This window comes from Ricinus communis, chromosome 5, assembly GCF_019578655.1.
Source record: "Ricinus communis isolate WT05 ecotype wild-type chromosome 5, ASM1957865v1, whole genome shotgun sequence".
In the NCBI taxonomy this organism is placed as follows: Eukaryota; Viridiplantae; Streptophyta; class Magnoliopsida; order Malpighiales; family Euphorbiaceae; genus Ricinus; species Ricinus communis.
In genome coordinates, this window is record NC_063260.1 from 13,996,009 (window position 1) to 14,009,767 (window position 13,759).

At 29.2% G+C, this 13,759-nt stretch overlaps 2 protein-coding genes across 3 annotated transcripts; both read right to left on the minus strand.

The window, feature by feature from the left end:
* Positions 1–738: 738 nt before the first annotated feature.
* On the minus strand, positions 739–2,674 carry LOC8270507. 2 transcript variants are annotated; one of them, XM_015724018.3, is made up of 4 exons: positions 2,486–2,674; positions 1,698–1,805; positions 1,310–1,374; positions 739–1,206 (listed from the first exon to the last, which is right to left on the minus strand). In XM_015724018.3, exons 1-4 carry the CDS (start codon positions 2,576–2,578, stop codon positions 1,059–1,061), a joined length of 414 nt encoding a protein of 137 aa, XP_015579504.1. In that variant the 5' UTR covers positions 2,579–2,674; the 3' UTR covers positions 739–1,058. The 2 variants fall into 2 exon arrangements, with proteins under 2 accessions (XP_015579504.1, XP_048230368.1); XM_048374411.1 differs by lacking the exon at positions 2,486–2,674 and adding an exon at positions 2,330–2,474.
* Positions 2,675–5,944: 3,270 nt separating this feature from the next.
* On the minus strand, positions 5,945–7,846 carry LOC8270506 (myb-related protein 315). Its single transcript, XM_015724022.3, has 3 exons — positions 7,162–7,846; positions 6,887–7,016; positions 5,945–6,803 (listed from the first exon to the last, which is right to left on the minus strand). Exons 1-3 carry the CDS (start codon positions 7,292–7,294, stop codon positions 6,257–6,259), a joined length of 810 nt encoding a protein of 269 aa, XP_015579508.1. The 5' UTR covers positions 7,295–7,846; the 3' UTR covers positions 5,945–6,256.
* Positions 7,847–13,759: the final 5,913 nt, after the last annotated feature.

Sequence of the window (13,759 nt, forward strand, 5' to 3'; positions counted from 1 at the left end):
AACCGTGTTAATAAACCAATATCTTGTGCTCTAATCAATGAAATAAAGCCTCTACTAACCTATCAAGTTGGAGTTCGGCTGTAGTATCACAACTCTGTATCAAACAAATGGCAACAGTGATTTTGTAGATGTTATGGGATTTATCTTGTTATGGTTGGCATTCGACTGATTGCTAATATGGTTACATTGTTAAGAGCTATAAAGGCCACAGGAGTACATTTGACAGACCTCCTGGAGTCCCTTGATCAAGACTCTTTTGGTCTTTTCTGAACGACTCAGAATTGCTTCCTTTTTCTTTTTCTTTTTTCTGAATTAGAATTACTGGAAATGGATTAAAGAGCTTGCAATCCTAACAATTAATGGCGAATAAGTGAGATATAATGCACAAGCATAACAACCCAAGGGATGGATCAAGTTGAAGCTTGACTTTAGACTGTATGATCACCTCTCAGGAACCGTGGTGCTTCCTATACAAGGGCAGGCCAAAATTTGCTGCTAACCCAAAATTAGCAATTTTCTTGTAGGGGTGGTACCATGGGCAATCCAGCTAATTTGCCCATGGTATAACTGATGGTTAAATGCTGATAAAATTGGTGTTTTGTGGCCGAATGATCTAAATTCTTGGTGACTTTAAATTTCTTAAAAACTATGGTTGCAAATTCTAGCTTCAACTGTACAATGAAGATCGGAATCAGATTGTAAAGTACGCTTTAAACAAAGATGCATGCACGTTTCTGCTCAACTCGAACATACCTTGGCGCTTCATTTCTTTCTGATTGACATTGTTTTTCAATTCAAAGCCAGAAAGTAAAATTTTCAATCAGACAACTAATAAGTTTACATTTCACCAGGTAAAGTGGCTCTACGTTCAGCAGGTATAAACTGAGCACAACAGTAGTATTTTTGCTGGTGTTTCATGACAATGCTTCCATTTTGTTGAGTTGCGCCAAAATTCTGGTTAACATTTTCAACTTTTCAGCATCCAAAATGTAAAGAAAATCTTATACCAACCATGAGGCGGCTTTGTGCTCATTGTTCAATGTTGAACTCGGATCCCATCATTTTCTTTTAGGTGGATCCCGGCTGAGTCCATGCTTCCGTAGTGTTTTGATATAATTTCTCATCAGGGTAAACTTATTGCTACCAAGATGATAGAAATAATCCCATGTAAAGATCCCAGTTTTGTGCAAATCATCAAATATCATCCTGCACCATCCAGTAAAAAGCAAACCATCACCCTATATAGTCGCTACAAGCAATTTTACATAAGAAATATAGATAAGAATACAATGAGTTAAGCCTCAAGTACCTTACCCCATAGTTTCCTACAGGCTCCGCAGACATGATACCAACATGACGCCGCCCAAATATCACCTACTTCAAGAATGATAACCATTGAAACAGGTTATCCACACACCACTTGCTTAAATAATGAACTTCACAATTTCCATGATCTCAGACTATTCAACTACAGAATCAACTAAACCAATTTATTTCTAACTATAGCTACAAGCCATCCAAATGATTAAGGGAAAGAAAACACATGTAAAACAATAACTAAATTAGATGAAGGCATATACACAACACAGGAATAAAGGAGGGCAAAAGATGAAGAAACAGGAAAAACCAAATTGCAAAATAGGCAAAGAAGAAACGTTCTAACAAATATAACAAAGAAGAAAGGTTCTGAGAAGTACCTTCTCACCTCCAATTGACCTAACTTTCCCATCAACAGCTGGACTATGTATTCTCAAAAATTCAGCTGATAGATTGAACTTGCTGCCATTAGCATATTCCACCTCTACCTATAGCAAGAAATTCAAAAAGGGCATGCACACTTGAAGAACATGGAAGCTAAAAATTCTAAAAACCAACATCACTGTAGCTCATAAGCAATCTTAAAGATAGAGAAAGCATACACTAAACAATATCTGATAATATGACGAGAAAAGAACATAGAACTAAGGGTTCTTCAGTTACTCTCCAATTTACTCTTATATTAGAGGTCCATAAAACCCTGCCAACAACTATGAAAAGTGTAAGGCAATATAGATAGAGTTGAGCTCAAGATGAAGACTGCACAGACACTAAGTAAAAGCAACAACCATCCAGAAGATACCCAAAGCCCGCATCTTCAAATGCATTAATTCCAAAAACTGAACATTGCAAATAAAAAACATACATCAAATCATAAGCTAATAAGAATCACAATATCACTTTTTGCTTTACTGTCAGCATGGTTATAGAAATGAAGTATAACATCCAAAGCCATAACTGGCTACAAATAATCAAAAGGCTTCCAAGAAAAGAAAAGGAAAGAGAAGCTAACCCAGCAAAGAATTATCAACACAAGTACAACCATTTTCACATAAACAAGTGTACACGCTTAAAACACTATAAAATCACAAAATCGATTAAAGGGTAATTTAGAACTTCAATGAAACACCATAAAAAGGAAAAAGAAAACAGAAGAGAAGAGCTTTACACTTTTGGGTGGTTGCAGAGTGAATCTGGTGAGACAGGGCGCATCCACAGTTGTATGGATCCATCTGATGGCTGTTCTCCGTATCCCTAACATTTCTTCCTCAAAACATCTTCTACATTCCACCCCTGTAAAAGTTACTTATTACCCGGAAAGCCGATTATTGTGGGTCCTTTCCAAGTTGCGTGTCATGGACATTCCTCTTTTATGTTTAAGCCATTTAAATGGGACTTCTCATTCTAAAATTTGAAAGAAAAAATAAATTTTATTTTATTTTTTAATTAAAAATACGATATAATTTTTTTTATTATTTTTACTGTATAAAAATATTAAATATAATTTTTATTTTCTAAAAAACTATAATTTTAGTTATTTTTTAATTTATTTTAAACTTTTTTAGTAAAATAATTAAGAAATAATATACCATATTTTAAAAATTTAATCAAATATGTCTTTTTTAAATTTATACAATAAAAATAATATTTATTATTAATTCTAAGATATTTCTAAAAAGTTCCATAAAATCTACGAGCCCAAAAAAATTGGTTTAAACCTCTTTTATAGCATAGAAAAGAAAAGAAGAAAAATATGTTTAGTTTTAAGGTTTTAATATTTGGATTTCCAGAAATTCACAAATTTCAATTTACATATGAGCGAATTTTGTTTTTATTGATGATGTAATATTTTGTTTATGTTAATTAGAAGAGAAATGATTGATAATCAAGGTTGCTAATCCTTCTATTTCTTTATCTGAATTGTAATGCTTTCTTTCATAAAATTAAGGTCACTAATAAGAAAGAGTCTTTCAATTATTATTTTCATTTTTGCATAAGTATAGGGCCTATGGATAGCTCCTTTTAGATATGTATAATTGAGCAACTTGGCTTTAATATGTACAGTAAACACAGCGGATTAAGCCTAACTTTGTATTTTGTTATTAAACCCATCATTATATCTTCTTCTAACTTTTATCATGAATTGAAAGTACTAAAATCGTTAAAAATAAAAAAGAAAGAAAAGAAGGTACACCTGTGCCATCATTTTTATAGCAATAAATTAACAGAAAGAAAAGAAAAAACACAGAGCATTTTTGTAATATAATGGCTACTTGCTCATAAAACAAATAAATGTCATTATCTTGTTAATTTTGTATGTTTAAAAATCTATGGTGTGAATCGGTGATTGTGGTGACGACAATAAGGGGTTGAATAATGACAGCGGCCAAGCCAATTTCCCAACACCAATCAATCTTTCAAATATTAATTAAGAAGTAATTAATATTATGTACTCTCCAGCGATTGTGGATTCTTAACAAATCATATAAATACCCTTGATCATGGGTTGGATGCGATTTGATTATTATTTTTTATAAAAGACTGTGAAACAGTAACATTTTATATATATATAATTTTTATATAAATATAAAAAATATTACGGCTCTAATTTTAGCCCAATATCAATAAAAATAAACTTTATTTTATGTAATTATAAAATTTTAAATTCTGTATAAAAAATGTTCATTTATATAATATGTTTTATTTTATTATATTACTATTTTATCCCATCAATTCTATTTGTATAAAATAATGAAATATTAATATATTTTATTTTTTATTATTATTATTTTATTAAATTAAAAAATCAGTAATTAAATTATAATCTCCTCGTAATTATAAATTTTATTTAGTCCAAATATATCACCATAAAAAAGTTTTACTGTATTTTTCTTTAAAGAGATATATATTAATTAAAGTAAAAGAGGAATACAAGATAAACCCTGAGAAAGTTGCTTTATTAAAAAAAAAAAAAAAGGAAAAACATCAAATAGAAAAAGAAATAAATGCAACAAAACACAAATTAGGTACAACCTTCCAAAATTACAAAGAAAAAGGCATGCAGTAGCTTCAGCCTCAAGCGACAGCATTGGACTGAGATACAAGTGACTCCGAACCTGAACCATATTTGCTAAGAGCCGAATATCCGACACCCACCAGATCAACTCTTAAAAGTTGAGAGTTTGAAAAGATGTATGCGATATATGGAAAACATATTTATAATAATAAACTCCAAATTCCTAAATGTACAGGACACTATAATTTATGTGTTTTCTTCTGTTGAATGGGCTATGCTTTCTGTCCCTCTGATTAATGCTGCTGATTTTAAATGTATGACCATTATTGATAAGATTGTTTATGTCATTCCTTAATTAAATCAATGACCAACATATACATTTATTACTATTCTCAACTATACCAAGTGGGCATATTTCAAATTATGTCTAACCCAATTCCAGTTTGTTCCCAAATAAATAAAATTAATTTTCAATACATACTCTGGGTTTCTTCACTAATTTATACAATAAACCCAATTGGATAGCATTGTTGGCTTGGCTGGCGAGCATGCTTCCTTTATTTAATACTTGATTAGGGTTTTACTTTTGTAAATTCAACCTCTAAATTCATTACTAATTAAAAGCAAAAACAACAATAACACGTACTTGATAATGGACCATCATTCTTTAGATTAATTTTTGGGAGCTGGAGTACTTTGTGAACTCCAACCTCACAATTTCAAACAACACCCAGCAAAGTTCATATAGTTTTTGATAATTAATACATGGACATGATTAATGATACATAATTATTCTAGTTTCAATTTTAATTTATAACTAATATATTAAATAATAATCTTAATCTGAAAACATAATATTCTAATTACATTTTGATTATTAATTTATAAATATAATTAATATAAAAATATAAATCATAAAAAGAAAATTAGAATATTTTATTATAATAGAATTTTAAAGTTGAGTTTAGCTTTTTATCTCTCAATTTCGAAGTAAAATACTTGAATGGTGTCATGTTTATACTGTGAGTATTAGATAAACTGAGTATAGCCTAACAATACATTGGCCTCAACTCTTATCAACCTATCAAAACATACCTATTAATTGCAATGAGAAGACGTGTTTACAAATTAAAGTCCCCTCTCTGTCTTTCTCTCTATAGCTCTCAAAACTCTATGCCCTTCTGCTTTTATTAAGCATGTTAGAATATTCACTGCAGATCATTATAAACCAACTTTTGAAGCACATTATATGTTTAAGAATCTCGATTATATATAGAGAGAGAGAGAGACAGGTGTTGTTTTAGGTTAATTAGAGTTAAAGAGGAAGTTGTATTGTGTATAATTTATATCAAACTGTTTTGGCTTGATTCAATATAATGTTGTAGATGCATGCACACTTGATTAAATAATAGCAGTGAATGAGGATCCACTTCACATTCAGTGCGTAGCACGACCTACCCCAGTTCGATAATTAAGCAAAAGCATATTTGTTCTTTTATTAAAGATAATGACCCAATCCAAAGTTAATAGCAATCATAATATTATTATTTTATATTTGATTCCTTTCTGGCTACTTAATTTAATTCCATATTTTCTGCCTAAGTAATCAAGTTAAGAGAAAGAGACCACACTACATTATGAAATATGATATAATTGATACAGAGAAATATATAGCTAAAAAGGTCAAGCTTCAACAGCTTTTTTGTCCCACTACTTTATGTCATTTTTCTTACAATCTCAATCCTTATGACAGTGAAAGAACAAGAACTTACATTGAAACAAAAACAAATTTTAATCAGACTAACAAAGAAAGAGCAGAAAAAAAAGTGCTAGCACTCGTCAGTCACAGTACTCATGAGTTGATGTTTTTTTTTTTTCTTCTTCTTTTAAAGAAAACATGTTTGTTACTTGATGATGAAATAATTAAGAATACTTAGGGAAAGAATTTGGTTTGTTACATTGGGAATTATTCCCCGGAAAGAAAATATCATCACCTAGGTGGGCGAAGCTATCCCATGGAAGAATAGAATCAACACTATCAAGCCACTGTTGCAAGGAGCAATCATCTTGAACTGAAGGAGATTCACCAATGGAAGGATTGTTAGATTCTTCGACAGACAATGAAGAACTAGAAGAAACATGTTTTTCTATTTCATCAACCCATGAACCAAAATCCATGCTTCCGCTACTCAACGCTTGATTGTTATCCAATGCTGACTCTTGTGTCTCTCTTTTGTCTTCTGTTCTTACCATCAACTCATTTTTGGCTTTATCAACTTGTCCAACACTCGACGAGTTAGACTCTTCAGGAATTGGCTCATCAGTAAGAACCTTTTCTATTTTCCCAATAGGTTTGTGAGTAAGAGGGTCTAAACCAAGTTGCTTTAGCCTCTTCTTGATTCGGGTGTTCCAGTGGTTCTTGATTTCATTGTCGGTACGGCCAGGAAAATGAGAGGCAATCTTAGACCACCTGAACAAAACATTCATATGTTACAGTTGCTGCCCAAAATTAAATTTTATTATATAAACTTGAGTAGGATTAATTTCTTGTACCTATTGCCAAGTCGCGAATGAAGCTGAATAATCTGATTCTCTTCCATTTCTGTGAAACCACCTCTCTTAAGATCAGGCCTCAGATAATTAATCCATCGCAGTCTACAGCTCTTTCCACATCGTAGCAGACCTTTTAATAACAACAGAGAATGCCACCATTTTTTAGCTCAGAGAATATAACACTATGCATTTTATATATATATATATATATATATATATATATATATATATAATTCGTGTAGAAAGAACAATCAAGAAAATACGAAAATTGAAACCTGCAAGCTTAGGAACCATTCGCCAGCAATGAATACCATTATTAAGGATAAAGTTCATGAGCTTGTGATCTTCTTCAATAGTCCATGGACCTCTCTTGAGACCAATCTTATCACAGCAAGGTTGCCTTCCCATTCTTTCAGGAAACTATAGTGATTAAATCTTGGAGGAATTATTCAAGAGCAAAAAGTAAAAGAAGAGCGGTGCATGCTTTTATAGGAACTTATAATCCAAGCAAAGATGCTGCCAGTTCATTTCAGTGCATAAAATAAAGGAAGGATGTTGTTTAAGAGGGGAGATAAATGATTGAAGGGAAAAGCACATATTAGAGACTTATAAAGCTAAGAGCGAAGAAAGAAAAGAAAGAAAGTAGCAACAATAATAAAATTTGGAAACCACCCTTATTGGAGACAATGGAGAAATGGTCCTGTAATGTAATAAGCAAGAAAATTTATTTTGTGCAGAGGAAAGAAGAACCAGACGTGGGTCGTCTTCGTTGACAAGAAATAATAAAAAAGAATTATCGCATAATTATATATAAAGTCTTCTCCTAGTGGGGGGTTTGAGTTTTATATATGAAGGCTAAAGAAACAAAAAAAAAAAAAAAAAATTAGTAAGATTGGTAGGATTCTTTTGGCCCCCTTAAAAGCTGGCCAGTTTTGTCGTTGGAGGCAACTCTTATCATCATCATCATCATCTTTAGGAATGAGTGAAAGATGCCTTTGTCTGTTTAATGTGAAAGTGTCCGAATTCACTTTACTTGAGTTGGAACTTTGACAAGTCTTCAAATAAATTGTTCTTTTTTCTTGTTTTTGATTCAACAGCAGGAACATTGTTAACTTGGCAGCAGTCATTGTATACTAATAAGGAAAAAAATTTATAACCTTATTACTAAAATTATAAGCCAATATTCAACAGTTATTATTTATTTAATATTCAGAGTTAATCTAATTACTGTAGAGCGTGTAGAAAAAATCTTTACGGATGATAAAAGATATCTCAGGAATTTAACATAATAATATACTCAAAATATGAAGTCGAGATTTCAGTAATACTAAAAGAAACACTTGCCATTTTTCTACACAGTCTTGAATTGTACATACTACAATTCAGGTACTTGGAATTATACAATCACGATATATAACAATGGATGAGACCTAAATTTTTATCTTATTATTGGTGCCTAAAAAGGATATGTGTGTGGAAAAAGTTTCTTTCACATAATTATTATTTTCTGTCAACCCTTTCATAATGTATTTTATATATGGAAGCTTGCCTTACACTTAAAATAGGAAAATCTAATAATATACTCGAACTAAATTATCATGATATTAAATTTAGATTTCTGACTGCTTAAAACTATTTGTAATTATTAAAATAACTTACTTTAATGAGTTAAACATTGGGAAAATGATTACATTTGTTTTCCATTACTAAATAAGAATTAAGGTTGAATTTAGCCTTCAAACTTTATATTTAAATTTAATTTAGTCCTTTCTTACTTTTATGCTTGATTTAACTTTTAAATCTCGTAATAGATTTAAGTTAGTCATTTTCTTAACGAGTTAGTTCGGCGTGCAATAACAAAGCATGAAAGAAAGATTAAACTGAACTTGAACGGTAAGTTAGGGGCCAAATTAATCCAAAAAGTAAATTTGGAGATCAAATTAAACTTTATTTAATTTAAAGTTAAAAACTAAAGATAAAAAAAGTATAAATTTTTAAATTACCACAAAATTATTAAAACTATCAGAACCTAACAGTGTCCTAGTACTTTTCTACCAATACCACCAACATCTTTTTAAATAAAAATTCATCTATTATCTCTAAAAAAATTAAAATGTAAATAAAAATTTACACTATTAGTTTCACCTATCAATTAAAAATAACATACTCATAATTATAATAGTACTCACAGACACATCAATTCATCACTACAATAAAATGAACAAATGATTCAAGAAATTAAAGTCATTATCAGCAACACCAAAACAATACCACACCAACTTCTTTATTTTCTCAATCAACTAATTAAAAATCTAAAATATATAAAAAAGACTTAATATATAAATCTATTAGATACTTAAGTCAATTATTATTAAATTATATTTTTTAAGAAGGAATATATATTGAATTCGTGCAAAAAATTGAGTAACCGAATTGAGCCACCATAAACCATTGGATGATCAAACCAAAAAAAAAAAAAAACTAATCTGTACCTATTGAAAAAGTCTTAGAGGTTAAACTGATTGTAAAAGTAAACAAAGGCCAATTGTTTTGAGAGCCACGTTTTTAAAACTTATTCCTATAATTCACTTGACTTTAATTCGCACACTTGATTGAATTTAAGTTTTTAAATTTGGAAATCAACTTTAAATCTTTGAAAATATATATATATATATATATATGACACTCATAATAACATCTACTTTAATGGGAAATTAGCAATAAAAAAAGGGTACATATGAAGAGACAGAAGAGGGGTCGCATATGATTTTGAGGGCCTGAACTCAAAGGCAAAATTGCAAGGGACACCACACCACTTCTCCATAGTCTTAATTTAGACAAATGAAAGACAGCTCTAACAAAAATGAATATATAACTAAACAATTGGCTCATTTTCATTTTAATGTTTCACCTCTTTTAACTGTCCTTAAATATTCCTTGACCAAACTAATAATAGCTTTTCCAATTTCCCTTATATAAAAAAATTATTATTTCTTAATGTTTGAATTCTTCCTCTCCCTCTCTACAGTTTATAATAAGAGTTCAAAAGAAGAAGACAATTGGCATATACAAACTGCAGAGTTTAAAAGTCTTAATATAAATCTCATAATCAATACTTCTTTTTTAGTTTCAATGTGAATGGGATGCCTTAAACAAAAATCATAAATATAAATTCAATAAGGTGTTTGAAAGTTGGCAAAATGATGATGCTTAGTTTCAAAATTGAAAAGAACTAAAAAAAAAAAAAAAGTTAGATTAATTAAAAAACAGTGCCTCGACAAGAAAACCTTTAAATTTGTCAATAATTAACAGAATTTAAGTCTTTTTTTGTCTTTTTATTATTTAAAAATAAAGAAAAATTATAAAGAAAGTGCATTGTGATTACACTCTTTTTTACTTAAGGTCAGTATGCTTTTCACTTCAATACACTCTTGACTAATATAACTAAAATTTTATGTTTTTTTTTTTAATAATATGAAATTTAAATAATTTATTATATAACTAATTGTAATGAACCCATGAATAATAATATTAATTTATATTTTTTAATTGTTTAAGGAATAAGATGATATCATTTCTAAAATAAATTTATATTATTTCATAAGTATTTTATTAGTCATCCTGATAGTAAATCGCTTAAAAAATTATGGTTTTAAAAGTTAATATTTATTAATATTATAATATAATAAAAATAGCGATATCAATTGAAAAGATACTAAAACTAAAAAAAAGAAAGAAATATAAGCATAAATTCAGAAATAATAGGAACAAAATTATATATTTTTAAATTAAAATTTATATAAACCACGCAGTATCTTTTTTAAAAAAATATTTTTCCTAAAAATAAAGTCCATGTACAATGTCAGCAATGGAAATCATGCATTTGAATATTTCTTATAGAATATAATGAAAGAAAATGTCAACAATATGTAAAATCTATTTAAGTCGTCGTACCATAATTCCCCTTTTATATGCTAATTATAGAAGTGTGGTACTTTTTATTTGATTCAATTAATGTGTGTCAATTGAACGATTTCATATTGCTATAACATTTATTAAACTTAATTAACATTTTTAACTTATTAATGATATTCAATTATTGGTAACATTGTACGTGGACCCTCCCTAACTTAGCACTACTCAATTATTGCTGACATTGTATATGAGCCCTCCTCTTTTTTTCTTTTTCTTTTCTGATTAAAAGCAGCATATTAGCAGATGGACAGTTTTACTTCATTGTTTTATAAATAACTATAATTAGATTATAAAATATAATTCTATAGAACATTAATAATGAGATTCTGAATAAAGAAATAAAAACTATACTTTTTGGTTCATGTATATAAAATTCAAGAATATTCCCAATTTGCAATCTTTTCAAGATTTACACTTCCATACTTTAGAGCCATTATCAGATCATAGAAAATGAAATAAACACACTTACTTTGGTTGACTTCATTGTAAAGATTAATCAATTCTTCGGAATAACAAGGTTTCAACTTGTTTAAAACTGATTATTATATTTTATTAAACTAAATAATTTTTTTAACACTGTACATTTTAGTTTTTTCAATAACTCTAGAGAAGTGTACTAAGGTTTTCGAATTAAGTACAACTAGTAAGCTTAGCGAGGATATAAGTAAGGATAATGTTGGAGTGAGTTTGGAAATGCAGTGGGCAATGCCCAAAAGGACCTACTTCAAATACCTTGGTTAGGAGATTAAGATTGCAAAGAGAATGTTAGTTATAGCGGGGTGGAAGAAATAGAAAAGTTATTTGAGATTTTGACGAGTATTTAATGTATGCTAGATTCGTTCGAAATTTTGAAGTCAAACGTGCTTAGATAAAAATAGTATTAAACTGAGTTAAAAAGTCTTCAGTGTTCTGCATCTCATTTTTAATTAATTCAAACCTAGTCGAAGGTAAATATCTCGAGTTTGAGATCTCTCTAACTAGACAAATAAGTGTGGGATTTATAACTTTTCACCTAAAAATTCTTCATCCCTCTAATACTGCAACTAATATATGCTAATCGTACGGATTGATACGAATAAAGGAAAGATTATTGAATTATGGCACTGCAATATGGATTTGATATGATGTAGAACAGCAAATGTTGGGCAGTAAATACAAAATATGTTTCCAAGCTGGCCGAGATGAGAATATTAAAGGGCGGTACTAGAATGGGTTTCGTTATGAGTGTATAGGGAAAGAAGTTGGAGTTGTTTCTACAAAGGACATGCCGAGAGTGAGATGGCATGATCATAAGAGTTGGAAGCCCCGGAGGAAGAATGGGAAAGGTATACCTAAGTTCACACGACGAAAGGCAGTTCAAAATAGTCTATTGGCCTGCATCTCTTTTAAATGTGGTCCAGCCCACACTGATTTCAACTCAGTTAACTTGTAGTAATGGTTAGTTTGAGTATATTTTTGTTTTTAACTGCAGATTAACTTCCTTAAGCAAAGGCTAATTTGGGCTCTCCTCTTTTGTTTGATTTGTTCTCTTTTCAGTCATATGATAATAATATTTCATGTTTTTCAACGATATATATAGATATAATGCTGACATTTATTTATTTAAACTATCATTATATTAATAAACCGTCCCTATATATAACACAAGTTCGCTGTTATTATTCAAATTAGCTTTGAATTTGACCACCAACTTGGATTAGATTTAGGTTTCAACTTTCAACACCATTCTATAAATACAGTCTAATAATTTTATTTGATAGGAAAATTATCAAGAGAAAATATTATTTCTTGTATTACTGTTAAAAAATATATCTCAATGATATTAAGCCTGGAAACCATAAAATGAGTGATTGAAGAGAGACTTCAGAGCAAATCCAGTAAGCCAGTTTGCATAATAATATGAGTCGGCAACTCTTATAATATTTCTTTTGGACAAAGAAGAATTTGAAGGTGGAATAAGTTTAATTTCAATTACTTTTAAATTTATAATTTTTATTTGAAGGCTCAATATATCCAAATTTAAACTAAAATTAATAAAAAATTGATGGTAACAATACTAACGATGATTTAGTAGAGTCAATTATGATAGTGAAATAGAGAAAATAATTATTAATTTTTATATTCTCAATATAATATATAAAATTTTAAAAAAATAAATTTGAATTATTTTTTGAATACTAAAAGTTAATATTTTTTAAAATTTTATTTTGTTTAACTAATTTAAATAATGAGTATGATAGATATATTCATAATTTTTTCAAGATCTGAATCTATTTGGTCCTTAAATAGAAATTATGGGTCTATTTATTTAAATAGTTAAAATTAAATTTATTTGACCTTGAGCTACTAGAAGTTCAAGGAGGTATTTGACCATTTATTCATATTTCTTGAATAAATATAAGAATAATTTTTATCTAGACTTGCTTAATTAATAAAATAGTGATACATATTATGAATATTTTATATTTTGATATTAAATAATTGATACATACTTGTTCATTTAAAATCAATAAGTACATATCAATCATTTATCAATTTAGTATATAAATATACACCAAATCTAGATAAAAAATTTCTAAAGATAAACAGCTTCAATTGTGAAGGCTATAAGTTCTTTAAAGAACCAATGACCCCATGTACCCGAAATCTTGATATGTTTTCTTTTGCAAATATATCTTCCTTAAATTGTAACAATTATGCCTTTAGATTTGGTGGGTTGTTTTGTTTCAAATATATATTCATTCATTTAAGCCTGTGCCTATTCCTACATGGCAAGTCTACGTGGCCGACCACTACTTATGTGAATGGTACATCAAAATTTGCTGTTTTTAGCCTCTAACAAACCATAAATTATTCCTCCTAACAAACGGTATTGTTTCTTCTCTTTATTAACTTAAG

Coding starts and splice junctions, on each gene's coding strand:
- LOC8270507 (XM_015724018.3), bottom strand. CDS start 2,578: ATGTTAGGGATACGGAGAACAGCCATCAGATGGATCCATACAACTGTG. Junction 1,375..1,697: donor GGTCAATTGGAGGTGAGAAG/GTACTTCTCAGA, acceptor TTCTTGAAGTAG/GTGATATTTGGGCGGCGTCA. Junction 1,207..1,309: donor GTAGGAAACTATGGGGTAAG/GTACTTGAGGCT, acceptor TGGATGGTGCAG/GATGATATTTGATGATTTGC.
- LOC8270506 (XM_015724022.3), bottom strand. CDS start 7,294: ATGGGAAGGCAACCTTGCTGTGATAAGATTGGTCTCAAGAGAGGTCCA. Junction 7,017..7,161: donor AATGGTTCCTAAGCTTGCAG/GTTTCAATTTTC, acceptor TGTTATTAAAAG/GTCTGCTACGATGTGGAAAG. Junction 6,804..6,886: donor CATTCGCGACTTGGCAATAG/GTACAAGAAATT, acceptor TGTTTTGTTCAG/GTGGTCTAAGATTGCCTCTC.